General features: G+C 39.2%; 2 protein-coding genes across 2 annotated transcripts in view; both read left to right on the top strand.

Annotated features, from left to right (window-relative positions):
• The window catches only part of LOC112555189, a 320,962-nt gene that overhangs the window by 236,579 nt on the left and 63,589 nt on the right, over positions 1-20,794 (top strand). The gene's annotated exons all lie outside the window — the stretch shown is intronic.
• Positions 567-20,794, top strand: part of LOC112555535 (inositol 1,4,5-trisphosphate receptor type 3-like) — a 33,786-nt gene continuing 13,558 nt past the window's right edge. The window contains exons 1-43 of the mRNA XM_025223968.1: positions 567-1,256; positions 3,123-3,193; positions 3,506-3,630; positions 3,902-3,988; positions 4,299-4,376; positions 4,646-4,726; positions 4,857-4,960; positions 5,248-5,335; positions 5,806-5,893; positions 6,504-6,611; positions 6,906-7,051; positions 7,257-7,335; positions 7,587-7,675; positions 7,955-8,080; positions 8,324-8,374; positions 8,470-8,550; positions 8,730-8,788; positions 9,195-9,324; positions 9,622-9,738; positions 10,023-10,130; positions 10,384-10,497; positions 10,665-10,733; positions 10,934-11,066; positions 11,168-11,253; positions 11,709-11,870; positions 12,269-12,401; positions 12,882-12,960; positions 13,112-13,166; positions 13,563-13,690; positions 13,955-14,042; positions 14,466-14,573; positions 14,815-14,951; positions 15,250-15,317; positions 16,186-16,241; positions 16,466-16,627; positions 16,888-17,126; positions 17,739-17,820; positions 18,169-18,356; positions 18,710-18,823; positions 18,983-19,061; positions 19,375-19,461; positions 19,821-19,964; positions 20,642-20,713. Of these exons, the coding sequence (XP_025079753.1) occupies positions 1,174-1,256; positions 3,123-3,193; positions 3,506-3,630; positions 3,902-3,988; positions 4,299-4,376; positions 4,646-4,726; positions 4,857-4,960; positions 5,248-5,335; positions 5,806-5,893; positions 6,504-6,611; positions 6,906-7,051; positions 7,257-7,335; positions 7,587-7,675; positions 7,955-8,080; positions 8,324-8,374; positions 8,470-8,550; positions 8,730-8,788; positions 9,195-9,324; positions 9,622-9,738; positions 10,023-10,130; positions 10,384-10,497; positions 10,665-10,733; positions 10,934-11,066; positions 11,168-11,253; positions 11,709-11,870; positions 12,269-12,401; positions 12,882-12,960; positions 13,112-13,166; positions 13,563-13,690; positions 13,955-14,042; positions 14,466-14,573; positions 14,815-14,951; positions 15,250-15,317; positions 16,186-16,241; positions 16,466-16,627; positions 16,888-17,126; positions 17,739-17,820; positions 18,169-18,356; positions 18,710-18,823; positions 18,983-19,061; positions 19,375-19,461; positions 19,821-19,964; positions 20,642-20,713 (4,482 nt within the window). The 5' untranslated portion in view covers positions 567-1,173. The remainder of the gene's footprint in view (positions 1,257-3,122; positions 3,194-3,505; positions 3,631-3,901; positions 3,989-4,298; positions 4,377-4,645; positions 4,727-4,856; positions 4,961-5,247; positions 5,336-5,805; positions 5,894-6,503; positions 6,612-6,905; positions 7,052-7,256; positions 7,336-7,586; positions 7,676-7,954; positions 8,081-8,323; positions 8,375-8,469; positions 8,551-8,729; positions 8,789-9,194; positions 9,325-9,621; positions 9,739-10,022; positions 10,131-10,383; positions 10,498-10,664; positions 10,734-10,933; positions 11,067-11,167; positions 11,254-11,708; positions 11,871-12,268; positions 12,402-12,881; positions 12,961-13,111; positions 13,167-13,562; positions 13,691-13,954; positions 14,043-14,465; positions 14,574-14,814; positions 14,952-15,249; positions 15,318-16,185; positions 16,242-16,465; positions 16,628-16,887; positions 17,127-17,738; positions 17,821-18,168; positions 18,357-18,709; positions 18,824-18,982; positions 19,062-19,374; positions 19,462-19,820; positions 19,965-20,641; positions 20,714-20,794) is intronic.

Raw genomic sequence — 20,794 nt, 5'->3', positions numbered from 1 at the left:
TAACTATCCCACAGGCACAGGTAGGACAGTCCGGGAACTTACCCACCTTTCAAGTGTTTTGCATGACTTGGCAATAATAATGAATTGGGTGCTATAACAGGTTAATGATGGGAGAAAATGTAAGATGTAAATGTACAAACCTCTACAAAAGATATAAATACTGATGGATTAAAAATAGAAAACCAGCGCGTGTGTCGTTGTGTACTTCATATCATGGCAGTTCACCAATAAGGAAAATAGTCATTTGAACATGAATTTTGGAAAAAAAATGTATATACTGTAAAGAACATTTTATAAATAAAGTTAGGTGTCAGCAGTAATGAACCCCGAGCGGACGAGGCTGCAAAATAAAAAAAAAAGGGGGGGGGAGATAGAATGAATACAACTAACGAGTGTACAGAACATTCTGCACACTCAATGGTATAAACTTGTCTTTGAGGAGGTGGTTGTGTCTTAAAATTCTTTTAATTACCCAATTAAATGCTTGCTTTTTTATCTGTCACTTTTCTGGGGCTCTCTTGACCTCTGTCACTAGGGCGGCGGATATAGATGTAGGTTATCGTATCATCTTTATGTGTCGTGGAAGGGGGGAGGATCGTGGCAAGGGGTGGGTTGGAGGAAGAACTTGCACCACTGCGATACCCATGTGATTCGGAATCCCATCAAACAAGTTTTAACGAGGGCAGAACACTCTTCGCTAAGTAGGCTCAGGTTCAGACACTTACTGGCTCACGTATGGCAATTTATCCCCTGAGGTAGGTGGGTGGGGATGCCGTCATGGGTATGCAATAGGAGAATTCGCCCTTGACTATAATCACTGAAGCGCTGGCCTTCAGGAGAACGATGACTGAGCACCTTAGATGTCACGTGGTGCGAGCAATGTGATGCGCGATTTCGCCTCCTTGTAACTGGCGTCGTGTGCTTATTCTCACCAAAATAATCCGATCCGCAAAATAAGTCAATTTAAAAACCCAAAGAAGAAAACAACAACAAAAACAAATTTGAGGTTGTTTTGCTTTATTAATTACGAAGATGAAGGACAGCGTTCGGATCCAGAAAGAGCATGACATGACTACATAGTTCTGAGTTATGAATGAAGAAATAATGTCAACATACCGAGAGTCGTCTTTGTGATCCAAGAGTGTATGTCACATCCTAGAGTTCACATCAGTGATGGACAACGCTCTCGGCATTGGAGACATCGTCTGCCTTTATTCAGAGGAGACCCTGGGTTTCGTATACTCAACCCAAACAAGGTAAAACTGTTTTCTTTGATAGTTTCGGGAAGCCATTAAATACCACACAAAACGATAGGTTTGGGCTAGTTAAACAGAAAGTGCTGAATGATCGAAATGAGGCAAACTTAAAAATCTTGAAGTTTTGTAATCACTTGATTATTTTACTAAAGATAAAAGTAAAAGCAGAAAAGTCACATAGTTTTTTTAAAAGCAAAAAATTACCTTAATAACATTATCTTAATATCAATTTGATTCAATAAAAATAAAAGAACTATAATAATAAAATATAATAAAACAGGTAAAAATCACATCATATATGCCGATGACCGAATTGAAAGTTCTTACTTTGCATTCTCTCTCGCTCGCTCGCTCTCTCTCTCACACACACGCGTTTTTCCTATGGGACAAATACTGATCCCCTCTATATATCAAAATCCCCATTGAAAAAGAAAGAAACATCATATTGTCGATCTTTTAACTCTATATAATTTTATAGCATTTATAAATATAACACCTTTGTTAGAACTGTATAATAAGATTTCAAATGTGTGCGCGCGCGTACACGTGTGAATGCGTTTTACCACGCGAGCGTGTGGCAAAGAACAGAGAGAAATGCAGTTCCACAGTCAGGGTTCTCATCCCAGGCAGGACTGCGCGAATATTTTCTTTTGCATACAAAAGCTCGTCCTGAAATATGTCAGGGTGAAAAACCACTGGGGGGCTGTCTTGAGTGAGGAAAAGCGGATACAAAAGTTCATTCACTCTAGACCAGCAGTTCCTTCTAGGTGAGATGTCGCAATCTTACCTGTTCTTTCAGCCAGGTTACTTTCCCTTTGGACTGGTTTGTATGTGTGTAGTTGTGCTCTCACACCATGCAGGGATTCATTATGTGCAGTCACTCCATTAATTAACTTTTAAAATGAAAGTAGCGGAATAATAAGGATATATCAAGTGTGCAACTGTACCACACCATCTACACCAAATGTTATATATATACATATTCGCAGAAACATATCTCTGCATTCCCATAAATAATATCCAACACATTCCTAATGGGACGGTAAAATCGAGTCCAATTTGCAGCGTGTTTTAAAAATTTGGTTTAGGGAGAAAGAAGGTCAAGAGGCTTTTAAAAAGGCTTTTGTGATGAGTGGTAGCTTGTTGAAATCTCTCGGTAATAACTCGATTCACTATCTGAATCACTTCTGGGATTTCCCAACTACTTTTTATGTGTAAGGGTGTGGTCCTTTTTATGTGAAGAGTACTTATAGAGGTAACATGAGAAATGTAGACTGGAGATGATCTCGTGAGAAGCCGAATGTTCAAAAAAAAAAACTCGATCCATATTCGGTTCTTATTTGTGCAACATTAAGTACATTTGTACTTTTCGGCAATGTAAGTGTTGCTCTAAGTGAAAACAAGAGAAACATCCAGACTGTCTATTGTAGAAATTCAAGCTTTTAAAAAGAACGGTTTTAAAGTGATTCAAACGTTTGCGAACCATCCAACCTTCTCGTTTACACTGATCTCCGAGGAAATCGGACTCGATTTTTGTCCCGGTTATTTTGAAGCATGAAGTTCATTGAATAATCTTCTTAAATGCATTTCTTAACTGAACTAAAGTTCTCACTGTCGTAGAAAACTTTGTAAAACGGTCTTCACTTTATATTTGTCCACAGCCAATGGTTTCTTTGTGACAGCAACACAAACTGTCACACACTCGACAAAATTAATTGTTAAATTTATTGTTTTTATTGTCACATAATATAACTGAATTTTGTATGCACGTTAGACACAGACACATACCTCACATCTATACATTTATCTACTTCTTTTAAAACTGATTTTCATCCCCCTTTTATTATCTTTGTTGTTGATTCTTAGTTCATATCACAATGGTCTGGCTGTGGGGTCCAGAGAAGACAGACGTCGGCCGAGTGTTGCTGACCAATACAGTAAGTTAAACTGGAAACCTTTAAATTCAACCATGAAGATCTTTTGTAAAACACTCTCATGAAAATTAAATAAAGATGTTTTATGGAGCCAAAAATATATTAAGATAAACTTACAAAACAGTTAAGTTAGTGCTAATATTTGATAATATCAATCGACTAGAGAATGAGAGATGTAGCCCTGCACTCCATCTGCTTCCCACTGAGAATTCAAGCATTCAAACATTCAAATTCCCATTCAAACACCCAGCAAAACCAACCAACAAACAATAAATAATTTTAAAATAAGGTTGGTGTCTGTATCTGTTCTTGCAGCCATTGCATTCGAGATCTGCACACCCAATAGATACAAACTCAGCAAGCAGTACCGAAAGCTGAAGACACAGCTTCTAACGGACCCTGACAACAGTCGTCTGAAAAATGCAGCCTCTCACTCAAAGGTATTGTAGTTAATATAATTTTCTGTCACGGGTGGTATCCATGATGGAGGATAAGTCATTGCCCATGAGTTAAATAGGGAAATCAAGGACAAACTTCTGGTCTTCGAAGATAAGACATACTGTCCAGATCCCATGGATGCTGCTTCGTTATCACAGTAATTCAGACAGAACTAATTTTTTTTACTGTCAGTGTTTGTTGTTTAAACAAAATAAGCTAACATCTCTGTAATTCAAAATAATTAAACTTGAGAGTTAACTCGAATGTCGATAGATGGCGGCAGAATCCGAAAAAGAAGACAACGAAATGGAACAGAAGAAAAACCAGGGGAAAAAAGTTCTGTATGGACAAATTGTGCAGGTATTTATTATTATTAGATAAATATTCAGAAAATATTCACACACACTTTGCCGAAATGAATTCACTTACTCAGGCACCGACGAACAGACAAGGACCAAGGCAATCACCAATAAAGTGGAAGACAGACAGAGAGATAAAGGAGAGAATGACAACTTATACAACCAGCAATTAAACCACTCAACCTTGCATGAAATACTTAAAAAAAATATGTGCAAATTTCTCGCACACAGCGGAGAAAGATAATAAAGATATTTGTAATTTTTTTTTATTTATCTTACAAAATTGTGTAATAACACCTTCCGTTTTTCAGCTGCGGCATTTGTTCACAAACAAGTACATTCACATCAGCACAACGAAGACATCTTACAGAGAGGGTAACAACATGGCTGTAAGTACAATACATCTGTGTGTGTGTGTGTGTGTGTGTGATTTGTGTGCAAGATTTCGCCATCTTGCGTGACGAGAACTCACTTGTAGCACACACCTCATATAAAATATCTGTGACTACAAGTTTATTAAAAACCTCTTTCTGCTCTACCAGTCAAACGTTTACAGGAAATTTCTAGTAATGTTTGTCACCCCAATATCTTTTCAGTTGATTTCTCCTACTCAGGTATGTCGTGTATATAAACTGACCACCATATTGTGTTACCTCAGGTGGAACTTCATTCCCATAATTCCAAGCAAGCTTATTTCCGGATCATGCCCAGGTACAAAGTCAAGGCAGAGGGAGACACAGTGAGTAGGTTTGCATTCAACATCTTCTTGATTAGGTCCCTTGGACCACTTGTACTTACATAAGTGGCTAAGACAACTATTCAGCTTCAATTACACAGTTCTTTGAGAAGTCTCTGATGTTGTCTGACAGGTACAAGCGGAGGATCATGTTGTTCTGGAAAGTATCAAGTCGCAGGGCCAGTTCCTCCATGTCAGCCGCATGCAGCTTGGCTCTCAGTCTGTCTACTCCCACAGGTTTGTTTATTTGCCTACCTCGCCATTTTGCTTCATCTCTTCTTTGTCAAAGCCTTTGTCACAGTCTACATTATAATTTTATAGTCTGTCATACTCAATGGAGTTTTAGTGGAAGTTTAAAATGATTCCACATTAGCATGGCCACGTAAGAAATAGTTTGCTTCTGGGGTCGTACTTATGAAGAATTATGGTTGTCACGAGACAGCAGGTCTAGCCTCGCTTTCTCGCATCATTGAATCGCCGAGTGAGACTGTGCATCACAAGTCCTCATCCTGTCTGTGTTCCAGCTTTGAACTCAACTTGTCTGTACTGCAGTCAGGATTTACACTGTACCGGAAATACAAGCCATCTTCTGACGACAGCCTGAAAGTTAAGGTACTCATAATACATGCATCATTGTAGGAGTTTACTCGGACATTACTTTGTTACACCTGTTACACATCATGGCATTACATTTAGTCTACATTCGAATCAGAAGTCGTCACACACACAGTTTAGCTAAGATTTTCCTGTGAAAGATAAGTGTGTAAATATGAAGTAAATGTGTCGAGTTGAAACTACTTCGTCAAACGATAAAATAATTTTCATAGAAACTCCGAAAGGCAGAAAATCAACAAAGTATTGCGAAATCTTAGTCAAATGTAAGAAAGGTAACTTCAAGGTCCAAATATCTGAACTGAACAGAAAACATTTGGATCCCGTGGAAGTAAAACAGTTGAGAATACACAGGTAGGTCTTTATGGAAAAGGTACAGTAGAGAGTTCTTGGCATTTGTCAATATTTACTGAGAAGGTACTTGAGTACACTGTGATTGAGTGGATGGGGTCAAGGTGTGAATTCTTCAGGCAGGTGACCCGATACGGTTCTTCCACAAGGAGATGGAGGCGTATCTGGTGGCTGAAGGTCTGTTTGATGACGAACTTACTGAGGATGGTAAGTGATCTTTCTGGTATTACAGTATCTGGAATAAAGAGTGATAGTCTTAGTGATTTTGACATAAACATGTGCTCATCCACACACACACACACATAATCACACACACACACACACACCTTGAAGTCCGCTCACGCATACATCAGCTCACACAGAAGCACGGATATCCACATCCACACAGAGCCTCTCAGATTATTTCCTACTATCTCGCTTAAATGACCAGACTGGAAGATAAGTAACAAGTATCTGAGTGATTAAGGAAGAATTCATTCTACAGACAGCTTGTATTAAAATAAGGCGAGTACAAACACGTGAACATACACCAAGATAGATACCACCCAAGCCGACCCTCCCCTAAAATGTAGACATGCAGACTGCTTGCTATATAATCAACAGACTAGACCCATTACTTTAAAAATTTCAATTAAATCAACGAAGTGTTAAAGATCTCGCATTTTCCATTTTATATATATATTTACTATTTGCATCCACAATTTTTAAGTGATGTGTGTAAAGTTACCTGTGGACAGGTAAATGCTGAAGATACTTGAAAAATATTGTGCTTAATTCAAATAAAAAAACATTATATATATATATAACTTAATTTCAGTTCATCTGCGTTTGCGCCCTGTTGACCAGAGCAACCCAAGGACGAGAGTACCCAGCAGCTCAGCGATCACCTACTGGCAGGTGGAACTGCAAGAGGGACCTGTGGCAGGTAATCTTAGACCTCCCAGACGTCCCAAAGAGGACAGTAGTGCTTGTAAGAGAGTGGAAACCGAAACTAAATTAGGATTTTTAGGGAGACTAATTGGCTATTTACAGGGTGTATTCGCTCTGATAATGATAGATGATATAGAAACTGGTGCAGGATGGAATACGGAAGTGTGTTCATGTATGTGTGTGTGAGAGAGTGTGTTAAAGTCTGTGTGTATGTGACAGGTGGTATGTTGAAGTGTGTATTTGTATGTGTGTGTGAGAGAGTGTGCTAAAGTCTGTGTGTATGTGACAGGTGGCGTGTTGAAGTGGGAGCAACAGTGTCGAATTATTCACATGTGCACCAGACGATACCTTGCGGTCAACAGGAGAGGGGAAGTCACTCTAGAAGCAGACGGTAGAAACCCTTCCACCGTTTTCCGCTTGCACGCTGTCACCAAGGTAACGTGGCCAACGGTGTGGAGTCTCCGGGCTGTAACCTAACGGCGTTTAGAAACATAAAACAACTCATTCAAATAATATTTTTGCGTACAATACCAGAATATATATATACACATAATTTTAGTCATTTATGACCTGGATTAGTGATAAAGCTAAAATTCACCGGAAGTAGTCCAGCGAGGTCAGCATGTACTTCCTGTTGCAGGAGACTGATGACGTTTTGTTCGAAAGCTACGCGCGCATCAAACACGTTGTCACGGGCTCCTGGCTGCACGCGCTGACAGGTGAAAAATAAACCTTATCTCTCTCACCTCCATTGTTAAATTATTAAATCACAAATTACAACATCCATACTACTTTTATTATACTTCCCTCTAATTTTGCAATTTTCTCACAAGTACTCTTACAAAAAAATTTTCTTACCTATACAACCACAGTAGACTATCACATAATTAGTGAATTCATCACGTGATCAGTACTTGACTCCTCACATTAATTAGCACCTATCTCATAATCAGTTCTCATCTCATCACAGATGAGTATGTTCGCCGGCAGGGTGTGCAGGTCACTGACGACCCGAACTCCATGGCAGGGCTGCAGTACACCACAGCTCACCTGAAAAAGGTAAGTTCACGAAGATTTTACCTGTCGTAAAGTAAGACATGGGGACTGAGGAATATAGTTTGTTGTAGCACGTAACATGAAGAACAATAGAGGTGAAGGCTTCAACATCCGTCGTCAGGCAACAGAAGAGATGGTGATGATAGAGATGGGACGAAGTTCCAGTGTTAGTGGTGGAAGGTGATTTCACCGACATGAACTATCTTTTTCTTTCCTTTCTTATACAGATGTATTTTTACACCTTCCTGAAGTGTTTTACTCACCTGTACTTGCTTGCTGCAGGTGACGGCTTTCGATGAGAAACACTACGACGACGCCTTCACCATCCAGCATGTCGACTCCAGGCTGGTGGACATCTTTCACTACATGGCTGGCATGGTGCCTTTCTTGCAGAAGCTGGTCAGAGATGTGAGTAGAAAGCCGACCACCACTCTGTCTGCATCAGATATTTCCTTTACAACATTTCACTGATATTATAACATAAAATATACTCTTGCTCAGAATACGTGGTGTGGTTTAGCCGAAATATACAAAAACTATATAATTCAGAATAAAATGGAATGACAGGATCTCAGAATAGAATTCAATTCAACTGGTGTTGTTTTTGTACAGCATTACCTGTCTTTTATAATTATTTTTGTTTGTTTGCAGAAGCAGCTCGGTGATGTGCTCAATGCCAAAGTTGCATATACAGCTATTGCAGTAAGTATAATTACGAGCCTTTCTGTAATTATCAGTGGTATTTGCATATTAATGACTACTATCAGCTGATTGGTTGATCGATTGATTGATTTCAGTCAATGAAAGAAATGAAAGACTTCATGATTGACCAGAATGTCGCCAGCAAGGATCGCCAGAAGCTCCTGAGAAACCTCAGGGTGAGTCTTTTATCTTTCTCATCCATCCTCTCTATCGTCAACTCGTTGAAAGTACTCCTCATCGAAACAATAAGTTTTGAGTTTATGATCAGATTGCCATCAACTTCTTTTCTAAAACACTCTTTCATATTTCTCTTTCTCGCGTGCCTCAGTGTTTTACCTTATTAATCAACTTGCAGGTGGTGGAGCTGCTGGTGTCCCTATTGCAGGTACCCTACATCGACACCCCAGATCAACAGTATGTCTCAACAGCTACCTTTATATTATTGGTCAAATCATGAGGCTAGAATTTTCTAGCCAGCAAGTAGCACTTCTCCTATTTCTGCGACATGTGTGTTGTACTAAGTATTTACAAACTTATTTTTCCACACAAACACTGAGTCAAATATGTGATTGTGCGGAGGTTTCTATGCACTCTCTACAGCTACTGTAAAGTATATTAAATACAAAATTACAAAGTGACACCTATTAAAAATTTTTGATATTCATTGTAGGCTTCAGAAAGTCAGTTGTTTACATGAGCTTATCATACGAACCCGAAAGAGATTACTTTTCTAGAATTGTTTGATAGATTTTCTTGGTTGACCTTACCTTTCATACTTTTTGGGAAAAAGAGTAGTAAATAAATGTACCACTCTCCACAGGTACCTGACCAACATATTTGTGGAAGCCTACAATGTGCTGTGTACTCAGCTCATCGGCAACAGCCGCAAGAACGAACTGTACATCGCCAAACACATCGACGTCTTCCTCACTCAGTTTGAATACAAGGCGGTCAGTTGGGCTTGCTTCATTCTTAGTCTTCTCTGTTTTCTGTCACTTACTTTACTTTTAAATTTCTATTCAAACTATGATTTTAATGACAACGTTGCTGTTGTTTACCAATTTTGCATTATTGTGAAGAAGTAGCGTAGATATTTATGAGATCTCGCACTAAAGCTAAAAGTTAATAAATTAGTAGAAAAAATGTGAAGAAAATAGGAAAGCAAGTTAAGTGTTTTAGAAGATACTCTCCACACCAGCTCTAACAATTCCCATGCGAGATGTTACCTGGCAGTTGTCTGCCCACAGATTGGAGTCTACGCAGCGCAGATGGTCATGGAGCTGATTCGCGATAACCGGAAGATCCTGGATCGTATCTCGCATGCTCACATCGACACGTTCGTGGGTTTTCTTCAGCGAGAGAAGGTGAGTGACCTTTAACCTGGAGACACTTCACCGCAGCGTCTTCATTAGCATGTTCAGACGCGTTCATTGCTTTGTCAGTTTTTGTTTTTGTTTTTTGTTTTGTTGGGTTTTTTTTTGTTTTTTTTTTTTTGAGGGGGTAAGTCAGTTTATAAACAAAACAAAAACAGCTGTTATTCTTTCTCTTTTCTTAATCCTGTACATCCACAGTCAACTCATCACAGCTGAGCAAAGGGCTGACCTCGTTTGTGATTGAGCGACTCTCATGTATGTCTCACCTGTTGTAGAACTACCGGTACCTGGAGCTTCTGAGCGTGCTGTGCATCTGCGATGGTGTCTCCATCGTCGACAACCAGAACTACATCACACGGACGTGGCTGGCCAGAGGTAGCAAGGTGTGTACATCTGACAACATGTCTCCTGAGGATGTTGAATGTCTGATGGTCATGTCCCTGACACTTGGTGGATGATGTCTGGAAAATGTCATGTGTGCTTCACCCCACCTTTTATTTTTTCCAATTTTCTCATAATTAATTAACGATGAAATATTGAGCTAAATTGAACTTTATTGTCTTTCGTCGTTCGCTTTCTCTCTCTCTCCATCTCAAGCCACTTGCTAATCATATGTTATTCGTATTAATTTTGCAGGACTGCGTGTATCTGACGGAGTTTGGAGACAAGATTGGACTGTCTCCTGATGTCGTCTTTGTTTCCATGGACAATGGAAGAAACTGGCAGGAACTCCGAACGTTCGCACATGGTGTAAGGGTTTCCTTCTGTTTCAAAATGTATTCCTGTAAATTAATTTTGTTATTCTGAACCATTGCAGATAGGTCCTCTCTCTCTCTGTGAAGGATGTGATTTTTTCTACAGTATTTGAGTGCACAGTGGGCAATGTCAAAACATTTTGTTCGACTGATACTGTGCAGCGCTCTCATGAAGACGAGGATTATCTATTCTTGGAGAAGCAGCTGGAACTGTTTGGAATGTTGTGTCACGTGAGTATCTCAGACACGCGGGGAAGGGGTTCGAGAAGACAAGAAACGATAAGAATAGCAAATACATGAATATAATAACATAAACAGTATACTTAATAACATAGATAGGCAGATTAGTAAAGAGTATGAAACTCAAGAAGGTAGACAACCATGATGATAACGAAAACAAGAGTGATGGAGGATGTTATTTTGGACCACAGGGCCAAAACGAGTTCGCTATCAAGGTGATCACCCAGGACCTGAGCTACCTCAGCTGGAAGGAGGCATTCACCTGCCTGGCGGACACACATCTTCCTGAGAGACTGCGTTCGAAATACTGCGACCTCATTATCAGTAGGTGCCATCCTCCTCCTCCTCCTCCTCCTCCTCCTCCTCCTCCTCATCATCATCATCATCATCATCTCATCATTCAAGAGTGTTCTTTGTCTCCGTAGCTCTCTTTGTGGATGTCACCGAAGGTGTCTCTGCGATGGATCGAGTGCAGTTATCCTATGTTTACTCAGACATCACAGCACGCGAGGTGAGAAACATCGTTTGATCATCTGCTTATTTTTTATTTACAAACTAACAGTCTGTTTGTGTGGAAGTGTATTAGGACGTGAGTATACACAAAGTATCTTAGCTTGCTTCTTTATAAATATTTGTGTGAGGGCTGGCATGCACGTTCCTGTTTGTTGGTCAATGAGTCTTCATCACTATCATCGTCGTCGTTGTCATCAATTTTCTTTCTCTTCCCTCTTCTTCTCCTTTCTGTTCCTGGGACATTAATTTTCATTCACTCTGCGGTCCTAACAGCTGTATGGTTGGGAAGAAACCCATTCATGTTTTCGTGCACGTGCTGAGGGAAAGTAAGGGGAACACTGACAAAGCACAGACTTTCCCTCAGTGGTAAAATCATGTTTCGCTATTCACAAAACAAGATGCTAGTACATACAGCACGAGGATGCACCATATTTGTCACGTGACATTTGTTTGCAGCAGCAGCAAGATGACAATGACAACGACGAAGAGGATGACAAGGGCAGGTCACTCAAGTCTCAGTACTTCCGGCCTCTTCGCGACTGGATCTCGACTTTCCTGGTCTCCAACGATGACATGACGGCTTCACTGGTCGGCAACAACATGCTCGTGCAACAGGTATTACCGGAAGTACTGGCTGCAGCAGCGGCAGCATGCTCGTAAACAGGTTTACAGATGGTTGGCAGCAAATAAACTGGTCATTGCTGACTGTCACTGTCTGTGTGTGTGGTGTGATCGTATCTCGTCTAGCTCATTTCTTTTAAATTTTTTATTATTTTTATTACACGATACAGAAATGCACAACACATACAATGATAATAGAATAATTCAAAATTGAAGTAGCATACATGTACTGGAAACAATATTATAATATACAGTTATACACAGTTCTACAATTGAGCACGTGAACTGTCTCTAACCGCCGCCCTGCGACCGTCGCGTCCTCTGGTGGCTCTGTCTTAAACTCCTTTCACATCTACCTCTTCCAAACAATGTTATCCATGTTGCACGTGCAGGTTCTGCGCCTCGTGCTGTGCTTAGTCAGGCGAGGCTGCTTCGCGAAGCCACGTGACCTGGACATGCTGCTCAAGCCGCTTATGGGGCTACTGGACGGACGTAACGACAGGCCCTACCCTAGGGCTGATGATGGTGATGATGAACTTGTTACATCACACATTCTATGATTTTCTGTCTTTTATTTGCTCAATATCTTCTTATTTTTGTTTTCTTTCTCTCCAGTTCATGTTCATATTCGCCTTTCTCTAGCGCTTGTCACAATTACACTGAAAACTACATGTCTTGGGTTCAGATCTCGTCTCAGGCTGTTTTTTTTTCTGCATGTGACACTTGTTTACAAGGTTGGATGCTTTGCTGGGATGTAGCCTTAGTTTCTGACCGATGTAAAACACCAGTTCCGCACTCTGCTAAATAAATCACATTAATCTCTTGTCATTATTCTGCTGCCATTTGAGACACGTGTAGTACACAGTCATCAAACTGATCGACAGGTTTACACATGTATTGGCTGGCCTCCTGATGATATAATCTGTTATCACAATATGAAGAGCCAGTTGGATTAAAATTCCCGGGTGTCTTCATTTTGCTGTTTTGTTTCTGGCTCATGAGCAGACGTCCTGGAGCGTTACCGCAGTACAGGAAGATTTCAGAAAAATGTGGAAACAAAATTCATCGTGGATGCAAAACTACAGTAAGTATTTGAATTCATGGAAACTTTTAACTAAAACTTGAAACATTACAGGGCACTTGACTACACTATAGGGCACTAGACTACCTTACAGGGCACTTGACTATGTTACAGGGCACTTGACTACATTACAGGGAACTTGACTATGTTACAGGGCACTTGAGGTGCTGGAGCTGCTGTTCAACTACACCTTCAATCTGCGGATGATTGTAAGCGCTATTTTTTTTTTCTGCGGAAGTAAAGATAAATATTTTCCATAGGATATACATTATAAATATACAATTGTACTTATATATTAGTTGGATGATCGCTTAGAAACAGGGGTGTTTCTGTCCGAAGACTGGTATGTCGATGCAAAGAGAAACATGCTACATCTTGCGGAGATGTTTGTGCACCTGGTGTGTTGGTTGTTTAAAGATTTTTAAAAAACAGATCAGCATGGCGTCGTGAGAAAAAAAACCAGAGTAAATAAAAGAAGAAAAAAAAACTAGGAAATGGAGAAAAAGGTTCAGAAAGATTCATGTTAGAATACTTGTCTAAACCATTATTCATTAGTAGAACTTGAAAAAGCTTTCTTAAGTCTTTTATTCCTTTGATTCTTTCAGAAATTCATGAGGCTGTTCAGAGAGGTGTCGGAACAAAAGGTGGCAGTGAGGTTGCATTCAGGCCACCAGCACACTCCTTCTGTCCATCCCTTTCTGGAAAAGACTTTTGTTGTGAAAGGAAATCAAGGGTTAGCTCTAGTTTACCCAACAGACAGCAATTGTAATAAGAAATAACACAGACGATTGTAACAACATACAAGATGACAGCTGTAAGGACAAACACAGAGACAGCTGTGTGTGTGTATGTGTGAAATTTGGTTTAATTTTGATTTGTTTGTATAAGCTTTGTGCTTTGTACAGGTTTTGTTTTAAATTTTGTTTATTTTTGCTATTTTTTCTGTGTAACCGGTGACCTTTATTTTTCTTTCCTCTTTCATTTGGTCGACCTTTAGAATCTGCCAGGCAGCTGTGAAGCAGCTTCAAGACATATTTGATCAGACTGACATGTTTGTTGACTGTGAAATCGTCGACACCTTGCTGGTAAACATTCTGCACACCTGTACATCCATTGAATTATTTGATATTTTTGCTTGGAAGTGGTAGAAGGTTGGCAGTCACCTTTTCACCCTCGTAACTCTATTCCTCAATTATTTCGTGTACGCACTCCCCTCTTTATTAACAGCCATTTTTATAGCCATCATTTTTATTATCGAAATACATACAACAATTACTACCCACAGAAATAATATCTTATACAGAGCTTTACTCAGTCTTGAGGAAAAGAATCTTCCAATAGGTCTTCAAAGAGAAATTCATGTCCAGGGTCATGGATCATGAACAAAGAAAGATGTTGAGAAGGAAATAAAACTGATTTGTGTGAATTCCTGCACCCCAAGTAAATTCTCACCAAAGAAGGAGGGTAAATGTTTGACACCTTGTCACAACCTGTTTTCCCTGACACAGGATCTGGCGCACTATGACTACGATGAGATGGTGTCCAAGTCCTTGCACCTGCTCAACAGATATTTCTCCGCCTATCGGGCTCTCTTCAACTGCACCATTCAAGCACAGGTGTGTTTGATATACAGACTCACAGCTTTCTGCATATCTTCTATTTTGTTAATAAACTAGCTTTCTGTCACATGACAAACTAATTTTTATGTACATTTAAAAAAAATTTCTTATTCTTTTTCTGGAACACTTTTCATGTTTGTCACACAAGAATATTTGTTTCGCAAATTCATCTTTGCTGCGCCAACAGTCTTCATTTATCTCATCAAAAGATGTTTGTTATCTTTTGTCGGCTTTGCAGGTTTTACTTACAGACAGTTCGGTTCAAGTCAGTAGGCAGCTTGAGAAGCTGATGCCCAGTTTTCGCCGCTTGTCAACAGCAAAACTCAGCAGGGACAAGGCAGAGGAACTTGTCAGCATTCTCAACCACTTGATCAGGTCATCATCGTCAATCATCTGTTTTCACTCATTTTATTTTTTGTTTTTACTTTTATACTAATACATAAGTCCTCCTTCAAGAAGCAAACATAAGTAACCCATTAATAAAAAATAAACTAAGACATTTTATTTATTTGTAGAAATATTTTTCAAAGTATTTGTGAACCTTTCTCTTCTATATCCCGTGCCATTGGAATTTAGAAGTTTTTCGAGATTTTACTGTAAAAATGAAATGAACTTTTTTAGCGCTGGCTAAACGAAGCTTGTGTCACGGCATGTGTCATTTGTCATGTCACAGCATGTGTCACTTGGAAGGAGAGATGGACGAACCCCATGCCATAAACCAGAATATCCTGTACAATAATGGTATTGACCCTGAGCAGTCGTTCGTGTTATTATGGCTTTATTTCTGCTTTATTTCTTTCCATTTGCTTCGGGGCTATAGATTTTATCTATCTATTTTTCAGTCCATTCCTGCCAATAAATGACTACGTGGCGAAAATGTATTCATACTTTATATATATATATATAGTCCACTTAAGCGCAAAGTGTTTTTAATGTCTACCTTCGTTGATAATATTAAATAATCTTGCTCCTATGACATTAATGAAAGTTAGAAAAAAGATGAGAGAGAGAAAGATTTAAAGAAGAAGACAAATACAGTGATACCTCGGTTCTCGAACGCCTTGACTTTCGACCAAATCGGTATTCGACCAGGAAATTCGAGAAAATTTTGTCTTGGAATTCGAACAAATATTTGGAACTCGAACATCCGAACGTCCGAGATGAGCTGAATGGCGTTCATTCGGGCCCAGCGCGCCTTCTTGCGTCATCAGTGACACAATCAACAGGTACAGTAAATGAAACACAATTTACTGTACTGTACAGTACATTTTTGTTTTGTTTTTGTTTTTTTGTTTTTGTTTTAATAAATACACGTTTATTTCTTATTTCTTGTTGAGACTCATGTTTTTCTACATATTATATACAAATTAGGCCAGTAAATAGGCATTTTCTGGGGCTTGGAACGAATTAATCCAGTTTCCATTATTTCCTTTGGGTTTCATTGCTTCGGTTCTCGAACAATTTGGTTCTCGACCGTCCTCCCGGAACGAATTATGTTCGAGAACCGAGGTATCACTGTATTAAAAAATATACTAACTGTTGTTTTTCTTTAAAAAGTAAAATTAAATGACTCCGCATTTTCTTTATTTCTTATTTAATTTATTTTCAGGAGTTCTTGAAGACGCATTTACAATTTTGAACCAGAACACTGATGTGGAACAGCTGGTAAACATTTCTTATATTCTAGTCCAAGTTTATTATACTTTCACAGTTTTACACCATTGCAATATGTGCACAATAATACTTTTTTTTGAAAAATATGATGTGCTGCTCCAGGAATGTTCCCAGTGTCTTTGGTACAGATGCTAAGATGCTCTTTTGTCTGTTTTGGTTTCTGGCTTTGCTTGTTCATAGTTCTGCCGTATCCAAATAATTTCTGCTTTGTGCAGGGTGAGCATGATGAGTTCCACCTGGTGATTCAGAAGACCCTCACACTTCTTCGCTTTCTGGCGAGAGGAAACAGGACCATCCAAAGCCGACTGTTTGATCGCATGAACCTCCTCCTGTCCACAGAGGGATTGTGGGCGGAGTCAGCTCAGTGCTTGACTGAGGTCACTGCTTCTCACTTAATTAAAATAATCTTTACAACCACATCCACATTAAAATAATTAGTATATTTCAGTCTGCTTTGGTCTTCTGGTTTTGAACGGGACATCCGTCTTTGACACAACAACATTAAGTACTAAAAGGGAGACAATACCAGTCAGCTTTACCTAAACTATTTTTGAATAAAAATAATGTTAATAATGATAAGATGGGAGGAGAAAGAGAAGAAGGAGGAGGATCTAGTCAGTGTGTATCCTGGTTCCAGGTGTTTGCGGGTAACACAGACGCCTGCACAAAAGTGACCAGTCAGCAGATTCACAGGGTCGTGACCCTGGCTGCTCAGCACCGTGACCACGCCCCCCAGCTGCTGGACCTGCTGGCGTCCGTCGTCAAAGTGCAGGAGCTGCAGCTGCCAGTCAAGCGGAACCAGGGCCTCGTGATGACGTACTTCCTGCAGTATCGCGCAGACCTCGCGGCCATCTTGGACCAGCCGCCAGATGTCAGGTCAGACGCTCAAAGTAACGACCGCTTACGAATAAACTTCAGGCAGACATCTTTTCCTCGTTAACTCTTAGACCGAGGCTTTTGCAAATAAGTTTTTGCAGTTTTGTTCTTTCTTTCTTTCTTTCTTTCTTTCTTTCTTTCTTTCTTTCTTTCTTTCTTTCTTTCTTTCTTTCTTTCTTTCTTTCTTTCGTTCGTTCTTTCTTTCTTTCGTTCTTTCTTTCTTTCTTTCTTTCTTTCTTTCTTTGTTTTTTTGTTTCTTTCTTTGTTGAAGAACAGACCAGAAGATGCGAATCTTCATGTTGACTATGGTCTAAAAAATTTCAATAGTTAGGATCTCTTGTTTTGGGCATATTTACACCTCAAAATAACAACAAACAAACGGTCTGACTGCTTCACATTGTTTAGGATCTTTAAATGCAGTTCACCGAGGAAGATGTTTATGATTCGTAAAACATTGAAAGTATTTGTAAGACTGGTCGCTCAAGTACTTTCGTTTGGAGTAGTTGATATTAATACTTAATATGATTTGAAATGTAAAGCTTGTTTAATGAAATGTAAGCAAATGTTAATGTAGGTAAATGCAAACATATGTTCACTTTGTTGTTGAATTAGGGAATCAATTCTAACATCACAAGATTCAAAGCAACTTCATTACTTTCTTGCGATGGTGGATCTGTTGGCGAGTTGTGCCGAGGTTAGTTTTTAATGACTCGACAAGTCTCGAGCAACAGTCTGTAATATCACCTTTGTACCTTGTACTACAGGAAGGAAAGCCTTCAACATGTTCTCATTCAGACCTCCATCCAATTTAGCTAACTGACAAAATCCAAATGTCATGTTCTGTTAGGATGAACTGATTTATTTGCCCTTACATTTTTCATTATAACATTTCGCTCGAAGCCACGGTTCTAAGTTCACATAATTGTTACCTCCTTCTGAGCTCTTGTTCGCTCCCTGACTCTTGATCCCCAAAAAATTTTCAAGCACGTCTCGACACCTCTCATCAACAGAAAGAGTAATTAAATTTTGTCTGATTTGGAAGGGAGATAACCAGTACATCGCCTCCATCTGCCAGACGATTTTCAGCATCCCCGAGCTTCTGAGGGTGCTGAACAACCCCGCAATCAGGAACAGTTCCAAGCGACCTTTCCTGAGGTTCCTGCTGTGTGTCTACCTGAGTTCAGCGGGGGGCGCGGTTGAGAGCGGAGCGGGGGATTTCTCTCAAGACAGGTTGTCAACAAACTTTACTTCTTTGTTTTGATTTTTGTTGTTGTTGTTGTTGTTGTTGGTTTTTTTTTTGTTTTTTTTTCGCAGAATTGTAGCAACATTTTATTTTGTGTTATTCATCAACTTCACCTTTAAAAAAATAATTTTGCCATGATTTTTTTTTTTATGAATTTGACCTTGTTTGCAGTAATGACTTTTTCTTTGCTTTTCTACTTCTCCCTTTGCAGAATATTTTAGCTCTTGTTCCCGATTGTCTTATTTTTTTCGTATGTTATCGTTATAACTGATCAGTGAGTTGTATTGTGTACACCTGTTTATGTTTCCGAGGATTAATAAGATCCACTCACCTGCTGCAGGCGGCTGTGGCAGTACCTGGAAGCTGTCACGATTGAGCTTCGACGAGTGACTAGCGTGGTTTCAGCCTCACCTCACCTGGCGGCACGACTCCTGAGAAGACCTGGAGGAAGATGGTGAGTTGACATGATGATTTATTTACGGTTCCACTCTCTCTCACACTCATGTCACACACACACATATGACCATTGACAATTATTTACAATTTGACCTATCTTCATGCCGATGTTGTGTTTACAACGCCAGCTATACCTGACGATGATTGTTTAAAACAGCGAAACAACATCGCTACCCGAGGAGGAACTCTGGGGTACATTGGATTATGTCTTCAGCGCTGTCATGCCTTTTCTTCAGGTGCGTGAATAAAGTCACCAGGAAATCGCTTCTCTAATATACAATAAATGAGCCACTGAAATATAAATCTTTTATTCAAATACATTCAGACACATCATTATATTTTATTATGTCGTGGCATCAAATTATAATGCCAGTAACAATAACATGTACCAGCCTCGGGTAAAATATTTCAATATCATCGTATCTTGCAACATCAGACAGGATAGTTTAATATTGTGTAAGTAAACGGTCGACTGTTACGGTGAAGATTTATGTATAAATTGTAAGAACCAGCCAACTTGTAGCAGTAGATGTGTGGATGTGATCCCAGGTCTTCTGTCGCACCTACTACCGACCTGATCCTGAAGGTTTCCCAGAGGGACACAGGAAACTCTCGTCACTGACTTTGACCTTTGAGGTGAGTTTGAACACTCTTGTCAAATGTGTGTGTTTATTTTATTTCAAAAAATATGTAAGAAGATTGTTGCCTAGTGCAGTGGGGCAGGGGAGAGGTCACTTCTGCTCCAAAACTGATCACTAACTACTTACCACCAAGTTCCAGTCCTCTAGAATTAAATGTGAATCACAAAATGTTAAAAAGATAGTTTCTGCAGACTGGATAAGCGGCGCATACTTCTGGGACAATTTAGAATTAGCCTATTTTATTTTTACCCCAAGATTAATTAATTCAACAAAAATATTATTTCCAGGTTTAATTTTCTTTGTTTAATCATTTGTTATGTTTACGTGTGATGAAAGTCTTTGCATATACACCAGAGACAACATTATTCTTCTTTTGTCTTTTCTTCTGAAGAGTTTCGCCGAAAGTGTGGGACCCTGGTTACCATGGAAGCACACCTGAAAAATCTTATTTCAACCTTGACATTCCTCGTCTCCGCATCGAAGGCTGTTCCAGTTTCTGTAAGTTTTATTATTTAATTTATGTTTGAAAGTGATGTGGTTATATATTACCTGAAATTATTTTCCTTTGAATCACCTGTTCAGTTTTGCTTTTTCCTCACAAAATACTTCTACAACTTAAGTTGTTTTATAATATTTTTATGCAGGATTTGTTTTCTCGACCAACTTGTTATCAGAATACCATATAAACCACCTCTGCCAATACATTCCAAAGAAAAGTGTGGCATAAAAGCAGTAAGAAGTTTGAAGCTATGTTGTCTCTTAAAGTGAACCAATGATATGTGAATGAGTTTGTATATAAATATAAATTATAAACTACTCAGACTTTCAGCCAGTTCAGTTTATTGTGCCTGAACCATCACTCAATACACAGTAAATAGCGAATTGTACTACCCCACAGTAATACAATGATAAATTTAGTTGTAGGCATACCTAATTGTGGTTTACATGAAATTTAATTAAGTGTTAATCAGGTAAATGACAATGACAATGACCAGATTTATTTATCCCAATGACAGCATACAAGCGAAAAGAAAAGAAAAATTAAAGATCATGGGCATAGTAATAATCAATGGAATTAAGACACTAGTGAGTGGCAAAATGATTTGAAAGTGTAATGTACTGTATTTAAACTGATTGATAAACATTTGTAAACTCCATGCTCATGTTACTTTCAGAAATTAAGAGCTTTATTCCAACGGTTTGTGAAGACACCTGACACACAAGATGTCGCCAGTGACGCAGTCAAGGTGTGTATGCCTAGCTTGTGTGTACGAATATAGATATATAAATATAAATACAACACTTTGATCTTTGTCAAAAGACCGAAA

The sequence above is a fragment of the Pomacea canaliculata genome, linkage group LG14 (assembly GCF_003073045.1).
Source record: "Pomacea canaliculata isolate SZHN2017 linkage group LG14, ASM307304v1, whole genome shotgun sequence".
Classification (NCBI taxonomy): domain Eukaryota; kingdom Metazoa; phylum Mollusca; class Gastropoda; order Architaenioglossa; family Ampullariidae; genus Pomacea; species Pomacea canaliculata.
Note: the sequence above shows the minus strand (reverse complement) of the source record. Positions and strands in the feature narration are given on the sequence as shown.